This window comes from Typopeltis vanoorti, chromosome 1, assembly GCF_054136105.1.
Source record: "Typopeltis vanoorti isolate ZY-2024b chromosome 1, IOZ_Tvanoo_1.0, whole genome shotgun sequence".
NCBI classification, from domain to species: Eukaryota; Metazoa; Arthropoda; class Arachnida; order Uropygi; family Thelyphonidae; genus Typopeltis; species Typopeltis vanoorti.
Window position 1 is genome coordinate 25,746,189 of NC_143549.1, and position 16,415 is coordinate 25,762,603.

The 16,415-nt window shown below is 34.9% G+C and overlaps 1 protein-coding gene across 1 annotated transcript in view; it reads right to left on the bottom strand.

Annotated features, from left to right (window-relative positions):
• Positions 1 to 16,415, bottom strand: part of LOC150109849 (uncharacterized) — a 232,146-nt gene that overhangs the window by 126,017 nt on the left and 89,714 nt on the right. The window contains exon 5 of the mRNA XM_090396316.1: positions 1,009 to 1,131. Within this exon, the coding sequence (XP_090252442.1) occupies positions 1,009 to 1,131 (123 nt within the window). The remainder of the gene's footprint in view (positions 1 to 1,008; positions 1,132 to 16,415) is intronic.

Sequence of the window (16,415 nt, forward strand, 5' to 3'; positions counted from 1 at the left end):
TTACAAACTTCTGAAAGGATCATACAGGATTTCAGCTGAGGGAATTTTTCATTTTTCAAAGAGGAAATCACCTCTTTCTTGACAGCATTCAAGAAAGAGGTGAGATCTAGATTTTTCTCCTATATAGTGATGTGCTATTAGAATGGACTGTCATTGGAATGTTGTGTGTGCAAGGAGTGTGAATAATTCAAGAACAAGTATGACAGTTGGTGCATGTAGTATGTGGCCTCCCTCGATGAATCACTAACTCCCTGGAGATCTCTCTTAATAATAATAATACTTAAGGGAAAGAGACAAGTGCATAGCACATCGACCAACAGGTTATCTGTTTTGTTTTGAATTAATATCAAGAAAATTAATTCCATGAGACAAATGTAATATATCTAACAACAAAGTAAGGTTATTATTACTATGTTTAGAAGTAACTGTCAACTCTGTGTGTGTGTGCATACACACACTTACTGGATTGCATTTTGCTGCAGAAAACTCAAATTTACAGAAAGAAATTCCTACTGAATTTCAAAGGCTGCAGTAATTTCAATGATGAGAACAAAGTTGAACACTAACAAATGCCATTGATTTTCTGCATTTTATTATGCTTTCATGAAAGTTTATCTGATCAAATATGTTTGGAAAATAGTATCAAAATATGAAAGCCAATATACTTACTTTTAAGTTCAATATTTGAATTTTATTTATTTTTTAAAGAATACCCATAAAAGAGTAAACAAGACAAGAGCAATCAGTTCACAGGGCAACAAAAATTAACTCAATACCACAATGGAATTTAAATTCACAAACTGATGGTAACCAAATTGAAATTTTGATATCAAAATTAGTATCAACACTATCCCTTCATCTAAGATTAACCAATAACTGTTCTGTATTAAAATAGAATGAAACATTTTGCTATGGGTAGCAACATGGTGTGTGTGTGTGTGTGTGTGTGTGTGTGAGAGAGAGAGAGAGAGAGAGAGAGAGAGAGAGAGAGAGAGAGAAAAGACATACCTGAATTCAAAGTTTTTTCTACCAGTTCTGAAATTCCTTCTTTAGGAGTGATGATAGGAAGATTTACATCAGAAAGTTCAAAAGCTTCTGTTATTATCAAATGGCCACTAAATGGTAAAGAAACTATAATACAGAAGTTAAAAACTTTAAGATTAAAATAACTGTATAATAAATTTTAAATATTTTCAAATAAAAACCAATAAATAAAACTTAAATTCATCATTTTATCATCACTTTTAAGATGATAATTTCTAAGATTCTATAGTCAGAAGGATAATTCTTATACTGAATTTCTGCATAGTGACATCATTATAATTTGGAAAACCTAGCTCTAGAGACCAAACAAAATTTTTCAAGACATTTCAAGTATTCAATAAACAGGAGTGGTCTCATAATGGGAAACAAATTTTATCTATCACCTTTTTCATTCAAAACATCCATGTCTGCAGCAGGATTCAAACTCCAAATCTATTAGCTGGTAACCACAACAGAAACAACTATTGTGTTATAGTAAAACTTCAGTTTAATATAAACCAAAACAACATGATAGTTGCTATAATACAGTAGGTGTTTCCATAATTTTTAATAATGAAAGGATACTTTAGCCACATACTTTTGTTTTTCCTTAATTTTAATTACTCTAATTTAAATGCCAATATATATTAATAGATCCTAAATACCAAATTCAGTATAAATTCCATCCAGCCAGTTGGTGAATGAAAACCAATACAGAAACCAAAATTAAATGACATGAACAATCTGCTTATATCCTAATTCCTAAATTTGTTAAATCCCATCCAACTAGAACGAAGCAATAATTCCATTACGAATATATAATTTTGACAACTCCTTCCCCTTCCCTGCAAATAACCCACTTAATACAATAAATTTTGGTTTTGCTTAGAAAACCAAACATGGCAGTAGGCCACTTCAGGCTTCTCTGCAAGGAAGTGATAGTAGTGGTTTTACAAATCAATGAAAGTTAGCTGCAATCTACAGTTCTAAATGGCATTTGCTAGAACTAGAGTTGTAGGAAATGTTACAGTAAGCAATTACAAGGAATCAGAGAGTGAGGGGGGGGGGAGCAGACAGACAGCAAGAGAAAAGGTAATCTATTTAAGCAAATAGCTCTCTTCTGGATACAATTCCGAATGACAACAATATCCTAAGGTTGGGTAAATTTGGGATATACGAGTATAAAGTGTAAGGAGTTGAGCAGAAAAAAAATAATGTTTCAAAACAAAAAAACAAAGGTAAAGCCTTTTCCTATCTTATTTCTTTCTCCTGAGAAATAAGACAGGATTGTGTTTTGGTAGCATTAAAATTTACTAAATTATATTCATCTCTCTCTCTCTCTCTCTTGAGAAAGGTCAGAATATCAGTGTTTAAGGCACTGGCCACAGAAGTTATTGAAGCTTGCATCATATGAATTTTTTTATGCAACTCCCACATGCAAAATTAGTACCAAGGGGTGGTTTAAGGATTTTTTTCTTTTCTTTCTTATTATTCATATTACGTAATTTTTACGTGATCTGGAAACCCTTTTCAAGAGACCGAACATGAACTCTTTCAAGCTGCTCGAGGACCCAATAAGCAGGGTGATGGTCTCACAACAGGCAATGAAATTCATTAACAATTGAATAACTACAAGGGTTTGTGAATGATGAGGAGGAATGAAATATACTCACCAGCAAAGCCATGAAAAGGATTGGACATAAGTAAGAGATCATTGATGTATAGGAGAAAGAGTGGAAGAGTAAGTGAAAGCACAAAGCCTGAGATGAACAAAGCAAGAAACCAGAGAGGAAGCTGGCAATCCATTCACAAATGTTACGATGTGAGCATAACAGCTTGGAAAGAGGGCTGCAGTGTCAGACATGGCCTATGTCAAAAAGCAAATTAGCAAGGAGATGCTATAGGATGATGGAAAACATGCTGGTAATCATCAATTAACCAACGAGATTCCAGGTAGTGAATGAAGTTGCTGATGGCCTCCTCCATCATATTTAATATGAGATAGAACAGCTTGCAAGTGATACTTCTAAGGCACAAGCTCTTAGCAACTGAAAGGACACCATCTGTGGTAGAGGATATTAGCAAGAAGGCTACTGAGTATTTTTATCATATCTTTCTGAAGTAAAATAAAAAGAGTCAATGATTTGTAGTTCATGGAATAGTAAAGAGAGATTTGTCTTAGTCATCTAATTAATAGTTTATGTCTTTTCTGGTAAACATCCTTCTTACGTGAACAGACGCTTTATTAACAGTGTTTATCGAAAACCTACCTTTACTGGCAGATACATTAAACAAAATGTCTGCTCATCACGCCACTCAAAAAATTGGTGCTATCAAGTCTTTAATTAATAGAGCACATAATGTATGCTCCTTTCCATCAAGCTTACAACAATAACAACTTGCTATCAAAATTTTAATGGAATTTAATAGTTACAACCCTCATCAAATCTAGCAGATAATTGACTCCTATTTTCCAACACCTCGGGATTCTCCAACAGACCGTTCCAATTCCTTATATTTCTGGTACCTCTCAACCTATTGGTAGAATTTTGAAGTATCACCTTATTCCCACATATTTTCCTATCAAAAAATTTTATTTGCCATCTACAAAAGACAAACTTTCACCTATATCATTAGCTGGCATTTACCAGATACCTTGTGAATGTAATCTAACATACTTTGGCAGACATGTCGTTTTGTGGATAAAAGAATTAATGAACATAGTATCCAGTGGGATAAAGTTCGTCTTCTCCATAGAAGCAGTTTTAAATATGAACGCTTTTCAAAGAAAATTGAGAAGTCCTTTTACATCGGCCAAATCTGAATCGGAATTTCTTTCTCTCCCAAAATTTTGGAAAATTCTGATTTTATGTCATCATCATCAAATTCCTGACATATACCCTCAAGGGGTATACAGGATATTATGGTAGTACTACATGAAGAATTTATATCATTACTAACTTCTTATCAACAATTTCTCTCTAAATCAATCTGTTACCTGTCAAAACTCCAACATTATCAGATCTTATATTTTTGTCTTTTAAGACACTTTTTGCTGTATCAATCCACCTATATCTTGGTCTTACTCTGGGTCTTTATCCACCCAACCTAGCAGAGAACACCTGTTTTGCTAATCTTTCCTCTACCATTCTGTTTATGTGACCATACCACCTGAGATTCGCTCCGCTTACACATTCCTGGATGCTAACACGTCAAGTTCTTTCCTAATATCCTCATTTTAAATATGATATTGCCATTGATGCCATCTGTTCATGCCACCTAATCTTTCTCAGGACTCTCATATATATCTGCAGATTCTAGTTTTTGTTCAAGTGTTTTCTTTCTAACCCAGCTCTCAGATCCATAAGTTAAAATTGGCTTGAACACTGTCTTTTATACAGATAATTTAGTGTTTTGATTAATTTCTCTCTTATTCCATATTAATTTATTCAGTTGACCTCTAACTATACCAGCTTTGTTGATTCTGTTGTCTATTTAATTTACCATTTTCACTAAAAATTGTGCTTAAGTAGCTGAAATATTTTACTTATTCTATAGATTCTCCATTCACAATGCAGTTAATATTTTCAATGTTTCTGCCTATTTTCATTGTCTCTGTCTTGTTATTGCTGATTTTCATACCAAATTTATTACAACAGTTATTCAGTTTAGTCAGAGAATCTTGCAGACTTGTATTGGATTTATTTAGAAGTATAACATCATCTGTATAAAGCAAAGAGCTGAGATTAACATCTCCAATCTTCATATCAGGTTTAATACCACTTTCCTTCATAATGTGGTCCATATAGATAATAAATAGCAGAGGGGATAATGTACATCCTTGTCTGACACCAGATTTAATATCAAACCATCTTCCAGTACTTCCTTCAATTCTGTTAGCCTGTCTTGGGCGTGGACAGTAGGGTTTTCCCCCCTAGTTTATCCTGGGGTTTTTCATCCTGCAAAGCAGGCAAACCACTCTTGAGAACTCAACACCACAGGACATAGAATACACCGGGGCGTAGGGCTGACCACCTTATCCTGTGAACGGTTTGAGGTCCAATGATTAACAAAACCCTCGACACCGTAAGGTAAAAGAGGGTATAAAGAAGATGAGATGAGAACTCAAATAACTAAGTATTGCTTGATATAATGCCCCATTGACACCATACAATTATAGTGTTTTGAATAGCTTTTCTGTTGGTACCTTGTCAAAGCTTTTTCCAGATCGACAAAACTTAAATACAGTAATTACTCCATACATCAAGGATATCTTTTTTCTCCAGTTTTCATGTCATCTTTATCATCTCTAATTCCTTCTGCAGCACTCTTTCCTTCATTTCTGAGCTTCTTCAACAGCCTCCAGAATATCTTGCCACCTTCTTGATATTTATTTTCTTTGTTCTTACCAAAGTCTTCCCATGACTTTTGTTTAGGTAGTTTTACACAGTGTTTACCTTTTTACATTTGTCTGTATATTCTCATTTGCCAGGAACTTTTGATATGTTTTTTTTTTTTCCTTCACTGAATCTTTAACTTCCTGTGTCCACCATGGAGTTGTGATTTTTCTATCCTTGCCACAACTTCACCACATGCCTCTCTGGCTGAATCAATCAATGGTTTCTTCAGGATTTGTCACTGAATCTCCATTGTTTGGTTCCTGTTCTCAAACTCTTTCATTTTTTCTTGAATAATGTTTGTGTATTTTAGTCTCCAGTTCACATCTGAGAGCTGCTCAACTTTTATTTGCTTTAAAATTTTCTTACACGTTCTTCTTTTCAATATGAAATTCAATTTTATTCTGCTCAAAACTAAATGGTGATCAGTTCCAATTTCAAATCCTCTGTACACTCTAGCATTCTGCAACAGTGAGGAAACATCAACAACAATGAGAAAGTATCAATAATAACAGTCAATGAGCATTTTATGTAAACATCAAAAATAGTTCTAATATTATTTATCATCATCATCATCAAATTCCTGCCATGTACCCTCAAGGGGTGTACAGGATATGACAGTACTACATGAAAAAATTACATCATTACTAACTTCCTATCTACAATTTTCCTCCAAATCAGTCTGTTACTTGTCAAGACTCCAACATTATCAGATCTTATATTTCTATTGTCTAAGGCACTTTGTACCGTATCAATCCACCTATATCTTGGTCTTCCTCTGGGTCGTTTTCCTGCCAACCTGGCAGAGAACACTTGTTTTGCTAATCTTTCCTCTCCCATTCTATTTAAGTGATCATACCATCTGAGATTAGCTCTGCTAACGCATTCCTGGATGCTGACAATGTCAAGTTCTTTCCTAATATCCTCATTTTTAATATGATATTGCCATTGATGCCATCTGTTCACGCCTCTAATCTTTCTCAGGACTCTCATATCTGCGGTCTCTAGTCTTTGGTCAAGTGTTTTACTTCTGACCCAGCTCTCAGATCCATAAGTTAAAATTGGTTTGAACACAGTCTTGTATACAGCTAATTTAGTGTTCCGACTAATTTCTTTCTTATTCCATATGAATTTATTCAATTGACTTCCCACGATACCAGCTTTGCTGATTCTGTTGTCTATTTCTATATTTAGTTTACCATCTTCAGTAAAAATTGTGCCTAAATAGCTGAAATGTTTTACTTGTTCCACAGGTTCTCCATTCACAACACAGTTGACATTTTCAATGATTCTGCCTATTTTCATTGTCTTTGTCTTTTTATTGCTGACCTTCATACCATATCTATTACAACAGCTATTCAGTTTAGTCAGAGAATCTTGCAGACTTGTAGCGGATTTATTTAGAAGTATAACATCATCCGCATAAAGCAAAGAGCTGACATTAACATCTCCAATATTGATATCAGGTTTAATACCACATTCCTTCATAATGTGATCCATATAGATAATGAATAACAGAGGGGATAATGTACATCCTTGTCTCACACCAGATTTAACATTAAACCATCTTCCTGTACTTCCTTCAATTCTAACTGCTGACTCACAACTCAAATAAAGACTAAGTATTGCTTGATATAATGCCCCATTGACACCATATAACTGCAGCGTATTGAATAGCTTCTCTCTTGGCACCTTGTCATATGCCTTTTCCAAATCGACAAAACTTAAATACAGATCTTTGTTATATTCCCATGCTTTCTCGACTATTTGTCGTAAAGTGAAGATCTGATCCTGACAGCCTCTATTTGGCCTGAATCCAGGTTGTTCTTCACCAAGCTTTTCTTCCATAATTCTTCTCAACCGTTTCTCAAGTATACTTGCATAGATCTTGCCAGGAACACTCAGTAGGGAAATACCTCTGTAATTCTCACATTCAGTTTTATTTCCCTTTTTATATATGGGTACTATGAGAGCTCTACTCCAATCATCGGGAATTCGTCCCTCTGTCCAGGCTTTCTGAACTATGCAGTGCAGCCACTGTAAGACTCTTATACCACCATACTTCAGCATTTCTGGTCGAATATCATCTACTCCTGCTGCCTTTCCACATTTCAAGCCTTTGATGGCTTTTTCTACTTCAAGTATGGATATGTATTCCTGACTGCATGCCTGGTCAGTATTTTTTATCACTGTGCTGTCATCACTGCTTGTTTCATTTAGCAGTTTTTCAAAGTAATTACTCCATACTTCAAGGATATCTTTTTCTCCTGTTTTCATTTCACCTTTATCATCTCTAATTCCTTTTACAGCACTCTTTCCTCCATTCCTAAGCTTCTTCAACAACCTCCAGAATATTTTGCCACCTTCTTGATATTTATTTTCTATATTCTTGCCAAAGTCCTCCCATGACTTTTGTTTAGCTAGTTTTACACACTGTTTAGCTTTCTTACATTTGTCTCTGTATTCTGTAAGAGTAAAAGCTGACTTATTTGCCAGGAACTTTTGATATGCTTTCTTCTTTTCCTTCACTGCCTCTTTAACTTCCTGTGTCCACCAGGGAGTTCTGATTTTTTTATCTTTGCACACAACCTCACCACATGCCTCTCTGGCAGAATCAATCAATGTTTCCTTCAGAGTTTGCCACTGAATCTCCAAGGTTTGATTCCTGTTCTCAAACTCTTTCATTTTCTTTTCAATAATATTTCTGTATTTTAGTCTACAGTTTACATCTGAGAGCTGCTCAACTTTTATTCGCTTTAAAACTTTCTTACATGTTATTCTTTTCAATATGAAATTCAATTTTATCCTGCTCAAGACTAAATAGTGATCACTTCCAATTTCAAATCCTCTGTACACTCTGGTGTCCTGCACCAGGGAGAAAACATCACTATCAACAACAACATAGTCAATGAGACCCTTCCTATTCCTAGCCTCCTCTCTCCATGCGAACCTGTGCACATTTTTATGTTGGAACATGGTGTTAGTAATAACCAGTCCATGTCCTGAGCAGAAATCCAACAAATATTTGCCATTATTATTAGCTTTGCTCTTTTCTCCAAATTTTCCCAAAATATTTTTGTATGTCTCACAATCATTTCCTACTCTACTATTTAGATCCCCAACAAGGACCAACTTTTCCTCTTTCATTGTGTCAGTTGCTTTTTCTAAAGCCTCAAAAAATTCCTCCACTTCTACCTTAGTAGAACCTTCTGTGGGACCATAGGCACAAATAAGTCTCATTGTCCAGTTCCCCATTCTCATATTTGCCCACATTACTCTACTTGAGACTGACTGCCATTCAAGAAGATTAGCCTCGTATTTTGTGTTGAATACTATGGCTACTCCTTCTTTTCCTTGATTGTTATTGCCTGAATATAACATTTTGTATTTATTGCTCAGAAAGATCTCACCAGTTTTGGTCTTTTTTGTTTCAGTCACCCCTATTATGTCGATCTGGTACTTATCTAATTCCTCAGCTAGCTCCATTTCTTTGCCATTCAGGCTTCTTACGTTGATAGTACCGATCTTTAACTCTGGTGATGTTGAGTTGGGGTTTGTTTTCAGATTTGTTCCAGTAGCTGACTTTTCGCTGTTCGCCCTGGTTCCCTGGTGAAAACAACGGGGGCCTTGTTTAACCGGGCGACGCCCCAGCCGGCATGAAATTTTGTCATGTTGTACCATCATTTTTTATTTTGGTTTAACCAATAAGAATACAATTTGGTCGGCTAAATCCCAAATTGCCAGCCCATCCTCGTTCGTTCAGTATCAAAGTAGATACCCAACAGGGTGCACCACGAGAAGGTGAGGATTGGACATTAGGTCAGAAGCCCTGGTCGGTTCTCCGCATTCCTTTTAAGGCTATGTGGAGGTCTCCTCTCAGTTATACAGCTTTGACCCTTAAGCACCCCAATATTATTTATTAATATATTAATTTCTATCATGTGGAAACCGTTTTTTAATTGATAAACTGACTGTTGTATGTACCCTGTATTCCTGTTTCTTTGATTTGTTTGTTTCTATGCACTGATGATATACTGTTATTTTCAGTATGAAATATCTGTCCTTTCATTTCATTAAAGTTAATTACTGTGCTTATCATGTAATTTGTTATTTATAGTCATGCCACAGGTACCTTTAAAGATAAGATAAAGAGTTTGATTAAGAAAAGATCTAGAGTGTTAAGAGAATGATAAGGATTATCTGAAATTCTGGTAGGTAGACAGGTTGAAAATTTGCATTAGGTCATTATTGAAAGCACACAAATTAGCTTTTTTTCCATGCTTAATCTAAAGTTAGAAAAGAAGCTCAAAACTGTTGATGTCCAAATTTCCAAGACAGACTATCTCACTATTTGGATAATTAGACTGCACGTGATAGCTTTGAGAGAGAGAGAGAGAGAGAGAGAAAATGAAAAATGTCAGTATAATGAGAACACAGCAAATGACAGCAAGAAAATGATTTCATTCTTGAACCAAAGCAGATTATATAAAGAAGATTCCAGATTTGATGTCCTTTGAGACCTTGGATATTGTTAAATTGTGAATGAAGATATTTGGTACGTTTTAATACTTCATTCACATTTAATATAATCCACCATGTTATAAGCAAGACCTGTAAATATTATTTGTTGTTAGTCTCTTGCATGTAATATATTATTCATATAAATGCTTTGAGTTTTGTTTGTTATTAATTAATTATTTAATCTTAGAATATGTAATAATAATGAAAAGACTCTATATAAATAAGTCATTCATTTTATTTAGTTTATTCTATAAAATTTATTATAAGAAACTGTGTGTAAGTAAATTTAAATGTATATTATATGAATTGTGATATATCTTTTTTATTTCTGTATGTAAGAGTGATTTTATGTAATTCTTCTGAATGCATTTGATTGGCTGCTGAAGGAGAAACAGAGTTTGTTTTTAGTCAGCGCGTGTTTAGAACGTGAACAGCTGTGATATGGAGTGAAGCCAGTAGATGTAAGTTGAACTGGCTAGAACCGGATTTTGGTAGAAAGAATGAACGATTTTAATTGTTCATTCTTCCTGAAAACGAAAGTAAAAAAAAGAGGAGAAGCGTTCAGGACAGCAAGGAGTGAAGTAATGGGTGGCAGTAAGGGGATTTTGGAAATGCCATAAATAGATTAAGAAAGGATCGGGAAATTAATAGGCAATTCAGAATATTTCTACGGAATTCTAAAATTACGACGGATTCCAATTGTTTTGAGGAAGAATAGTACAAAGCTGAATTTAATGAATAGAAAATAAGGAATAAGTAAATTACCTAAAATGAGTGCGTCAAGACTTGTGAAGCTCTATGTTTAATATTTTAGTTATTATAGTGAAGATTTCTTTTACTTCAAAGTAATAGTTAACTACAGTTTTAAGTGTGCCTATAGTAAATCCAGTGTGTAAAAGGTTTAACCCGGTAAGAGCAGTCTTTTTTATATTTCAGCGTGAAGAAATAAGAGTTAGCTCTGCCTGATATATCTTAACATTAACTGTGGAGTTCTACTAAAAATAGCCGAAGTAAGGAGCTTTAAAGTGTTTCTCCCTTGAAATGATAACTGCCTCATAATTAAATTAAGTGTTTGTTGACTAAGAGAGAATTAGAGAATTCTACCTTAAGAATAATTACTATAAAATTCTGGAACATTGAACTGTATGAACCATTTTCAATTATTCGGAAAAATATAGAATTGACAGCTGAATGTTTGACGCCTAATGTTTATGTTTGTCATGTGTATTTGAACTAAGTTGATGTATAAAAGAATTGAATTATCTCACTGAATAGAGACAAGTTGTGATAATAGTATTTAAGCATTGAAGAATAAGATCTGTAAATTTAACTTCAATCTTTAAACCAAACCGAGAGGCTACTAGTGTCTCAGAGATATTTTGAATATTGTTCAATTGGATTATCTTGCTTAGAAAATTATGCTTAAGTGTACATGTTCTATAACCCTGTATTAAATGTTTATTTTATTGAATTCAATTTGTTGTTTGCCTGATTTCTCTTCATTGCACCGCTCATAAAATTCGAACCTTGCGAAGCCTTAAATGATAATATTAACCTCAGCCTATATAAAGTGAGATTGCAAAAGTTAGTCGATGACTGATTCCTCTGTATTATATAGACTAATCTGATTATAGGGTGGCGCAGTATAATATAAATTTCCTTATATTCAGATCAGTATCAATCAGCATCTAACAAAATAAAAACAGAATTTAAAGAAATAAGAATAGATCCAACTAATCAACATAAATGGATCAATTAGCAAGATAGGATGACACAAAAATATCAGAACTGACAAAAACACATATTCTGTCCTTCTTGCAATGGCACCATGAACGATGTGCTGCAGAAAGTTTAAATTAGTTGTAGTCATAGAAGATTCCAGTTAAGGTTCAGTGATGAATAATCAATAGGATATCTGAAATTGTTTTTTTTGTTAGTTTTTATGGGAGATTTTTTAACTGCCATAACATTAATTTTTTTATGCTATATTTCATGCTAGTGAGGTATTGGGAATACTTATAGAGCAGCAACATGTAGCAAGGGTGAAGGATTGCAAACACAACTCCCATATGAAAAGTGCCGAGATCCTAATCCAAGCATGGCCTCGATAGCTCCCACCCACAAGCTGATATGCATACACATACACAACCTGGCAGAATATGAAGCAGCAGCAGGATCATCTGCCAACTGATCAGGAAGACCCAGAAGTTTCTTAAGTATAAAGAGCTAATAAGCTTCATTTCGGCAATGAAAACATTACTTAAATTAAGGGGATATTAAATCCCACATAGTTTTAAAACCGAATAAGAAACTCAAAGATTGGAATCGGAGAGTTTCTTGCCGAATATAGTAAACTATAAAGTATCGGCGACACTAGCGTTAGCAAATGCAAGTGATCCTAGTACGTAGTACAATACCGGACGACTCGTTGCAAAGGAGGGGAAGTTCAGACCCAGAAGTGTTACCAACAGGTTCAGTCCCATGTAATACTTGACAATAGGCCTGTGGAAATTGCTTTACTGCTATACCACTAAGCGGAGGAGGTGGAGGATGCTGGCACCTAGTTAAATAATTATGGTGCAGACAGGAAAATTGTTGATAGGAGATTATAAATAATGTAAACTTATTCATGTAGTGCTGTCATAGTAGCCTGAACATCCAGTTGAGGGTACACATTAGGAAATTGATGATGATGGTGTAGACAGCATTCCCAGCATGGTCACACCCTACACTGCATGTAAGAAGAAAGGGAAAGGACAAGAGAAAAAAAAAAAAGAGATGAAACATGCCAAGAGTAGCTCTACACTTCTAATAAGCAGTGAGGTGTTTCACCAGGCAATGATCTACTACCTAAAGGTCTAGTTAACATTTCCTCCAACTAGGAAAGATATGCTTTTAAAGCAGCAATATTCATTTCACCAGAGCTTGATTTGTAAAAACAAGCCATACAGAAAGAATATATCATCAAGCCTGATCAGAAAGGCTAGGACACCAACAGAACATTAATGACCCAAACTAGAAGTCAAAAACTAAGGATATGCAAGAAATTGCATTTCCTTAGTTTTTTTACAACGAACAAAAAAAAAGACACAGCAAATCTTTATTTCTTAGAACAATATTGCTTTCCTCAATAACGTAGTTGAAATAAATAAAGAGATTATTATTACCAGACACCTTTAAGGAATCAGTTAGTATATGGCCTATCCATCTTGAATTTCACAATACCTTCACTCTCCACCTCCAAAGGCAAGCTATTATGATTTTGAGAAGATAAGAGTACATCCTTGGAAATTGAGATTGAATGTAATCAAGACAGTGGTGAGAGAGAGATTTTCCTCTTATAGAGCAGTGCATGATAAGATAAAAATCTCTCTCTCACTGCTATCTTGATTATATTCAATCTCAATTTCCAAGGATGTACTCTTGTCTTCTCAAAATCCTCATAGCATTAAAAATTTTAACTACTGGTGTTATAAATGTTGGTTCCTTAATTTATTATGATTTATTATTTAGGTAGGGGACATTACTCTCTGGTTCCCCTTTATATGCCCTATCGATACTCAAACTGCCTATCAATTCTGCAGCCGTCACTTAGATTGCTCACGTGTGCAAATTCGATAAATCTGGAGTTGTCTCTTCATTGGGTTCTGGAAAATTTGTTTGTTAATGCTGCGCCATCCAGAACCCTTAGATCAGAAAAAGCTTCTTAATCAAGGAGTGAACTGTCAGAGTGACACACGGTTATACAATTTATATAATAATAGTTTCCAAGTTAGCTAAATCCCTTATTTTAAACTCTCATTGCAGTCGTGGTCTTCCCCAATTAATTTGTTCCGCTCAGGTTCTACTTAATGATTGGTGCATTGGATTCATTCATCAGGCAATTTGTTAGGTAAAAGAAAAATGGTTTATTCATCAAACTATCACAATACAAATTTACAAGACTTGTCACATGACTAAAGTAAATCTTTCTCCTAAGTAAACAGACTTAACTATACACTACTTCAGTATTCCTAGTTGAATTCTACCACGAGACAATATTAATTCTGAATCAATTCACTGATTTTTAACAATCGGATCTACAATTTCTCTCAATGTTTAACTTATCATATTTCAAGAATTACTAAACTATAACATACTATATACAAATTATCACCACACTACATCAGAATTCACTCTCAGAGATAAAACATTCTGGTATCAGGCTAAGCCCTAAAGTCCTGTTTCATATCTTATATAGGTCCCACTATATTTCTTGCACATTAACATGCACAAAGCTCTTTTATACACACAAAGGAAACTAAAAGATGCATACATTACCGCGACCTTCGGACTTCATTGGGTCTATCTCTTGATCCTTACAATTCCTTCCACAGCTCATTCCTTCTTCTTCCTGACAGTTGTCTTTCTGATGGGCCAGCCTGGAACTTGCAATCATGAATTATCATCTCCAATGTAGACGAGAACAGCTCTGCTTAAGTTGGTCCACGTGGTCTAGCATGACGGTCAGCTTGCATTGGTTTTTCCCGCTTTACTGATGAAATGACTGCACTTGGCTAGCTACTCGGCTGCATAACTGCGTCTAGACATTGTTCTGTTGACCGCTCTCGTATATTCATCTCAGGGAATAACTTGAGCTGGGCCCCTCAAGTGACCTGCACCAAAGTTGAGAGAGAAGCAACCAATGAAGAGTGCTGAGAGTAAGAGCCCATGAGAGAGAGCAAGCTAGCGGTGTCAAGCCATTTATATCATATCTTGAGCAGCGCTCCTACAGCATCATACCTTTCTGCTTGGCACTACTCCTTCTCCTCAAATCTCCCAGGAAACTCCTGCACACAACTTACTCCGTGTGTACGTGACTGCCGTGGGGCATGTTACTAATCTGAATGTCTCGTTTGCGAACTTTGAACTCACTTTTACATACTAACATAATTCTCATCAATTTTTCTTCCATTGTTAAATTTACAAGAACAGGTAATATTATCTTACATAGAACAGTCCAATATTAAAAGCGTTTATTTAATAAATTTTATTAAGCAATTAATATCTCTACTTATATACAAGTATTGCTCTCAGTGATTTGATGCTTGTTAAATCCTGAATGAGATATTTCACAACGAAATCTCTTCATTCAAGATTTAACAATGGTATCCTGTTTGATCCTTTCAGAAATTTGTAGGTCTCTACCTTATCAACTTATCTCATTTCTTATCAGCTCCTATTTGCTGGTGTCTGCAGTTCACAAATTCTCAATTTGTTCTAACAACCTACATTCCACAGTCCTAATATAATTTTTAACACTTTCCACTGCACCCATTCCACCATAACTGTATCATCTCCAAAACCAGGAAACCAGATCTGTGCACAATAGTTTAGATAAGGTTGTAACAAGGCCTTGTAAAGAGGCAAAATGACTACCTTATTCTTACATGTGTATGTCTATTTCAGTATTGCAATTAGCCTCTGAGTGCAATCTTTGCTATATGACATCTGAAAATCAACTTCTTATCTACTAAAACTCCAAGATCCCTAACCTGACCAGTTTCTTCTAGCATAGTCTCACCAACATAATCTAACGTTGGACATCTCATTACAAAGCGCATAACTTTGCATTTATTAACACTGAACTGACAGCCATTTTCACATACCCACAGTGGCATCCTATTCAAATCATTTTGCAAGTACTGCATATTAGTCACATTCCTGATAACCCAGCCTATCTTTGATTATCATCATCAAAAAGCCTGTCAAATCTTTTCCGATATCAAATTTGTAAAGGCTGAATAACAGTACACCTTTAATCTTCCAGGCACAGATCTTTTCAATATGTCAGTAAACCATCCTCTTATCACAGCTCATAGTTTTTAATTCCATTCCATATCCTCCAATTTATATAAGAGTTGTCCATGCTGTTAAATGTCTTAATAAAGTCCAAAATTAATGTATGTATGTATGTATGTATATATGTTTCACATACCCACAGTGGCATCCTATTCAAATCATTTTGCAAGTACTGCATATTAGTCACATTCCTGATAACCCAGCCTATCTTTGATTATCATCATCAAAAAGCCTGTCAAATCTTTTCCGATATCAAATTTGTAAAGGCTGAATAACAGTACACCTTTAATCTTCCAGGCACAGATCTTTTCAATATGTCAGTAAACCATCCTCTTATCACAGCTCATAGTTTTTAATTCCATTCCATATCCTCCAATTTATATAAGAGTTGTCCATGCTGTTAAATGTCTTAATAAAGTCCAAAATTAATGTATGTATGTATGTATGTATATATGTTTCACATACCCACAGTGGCATCCTATTCAAATCATTTTGCAAGTACTGCATATTAGTCACATTCCTGATAACCCAGCCTATCTTTGATTATCATCATCAAAAAGCCTGTCAAATCTTTTCCGATATCAAATTTGTAAAGGCTGAATAACAGTACACCTTTAATCTTCCAGGCACAGA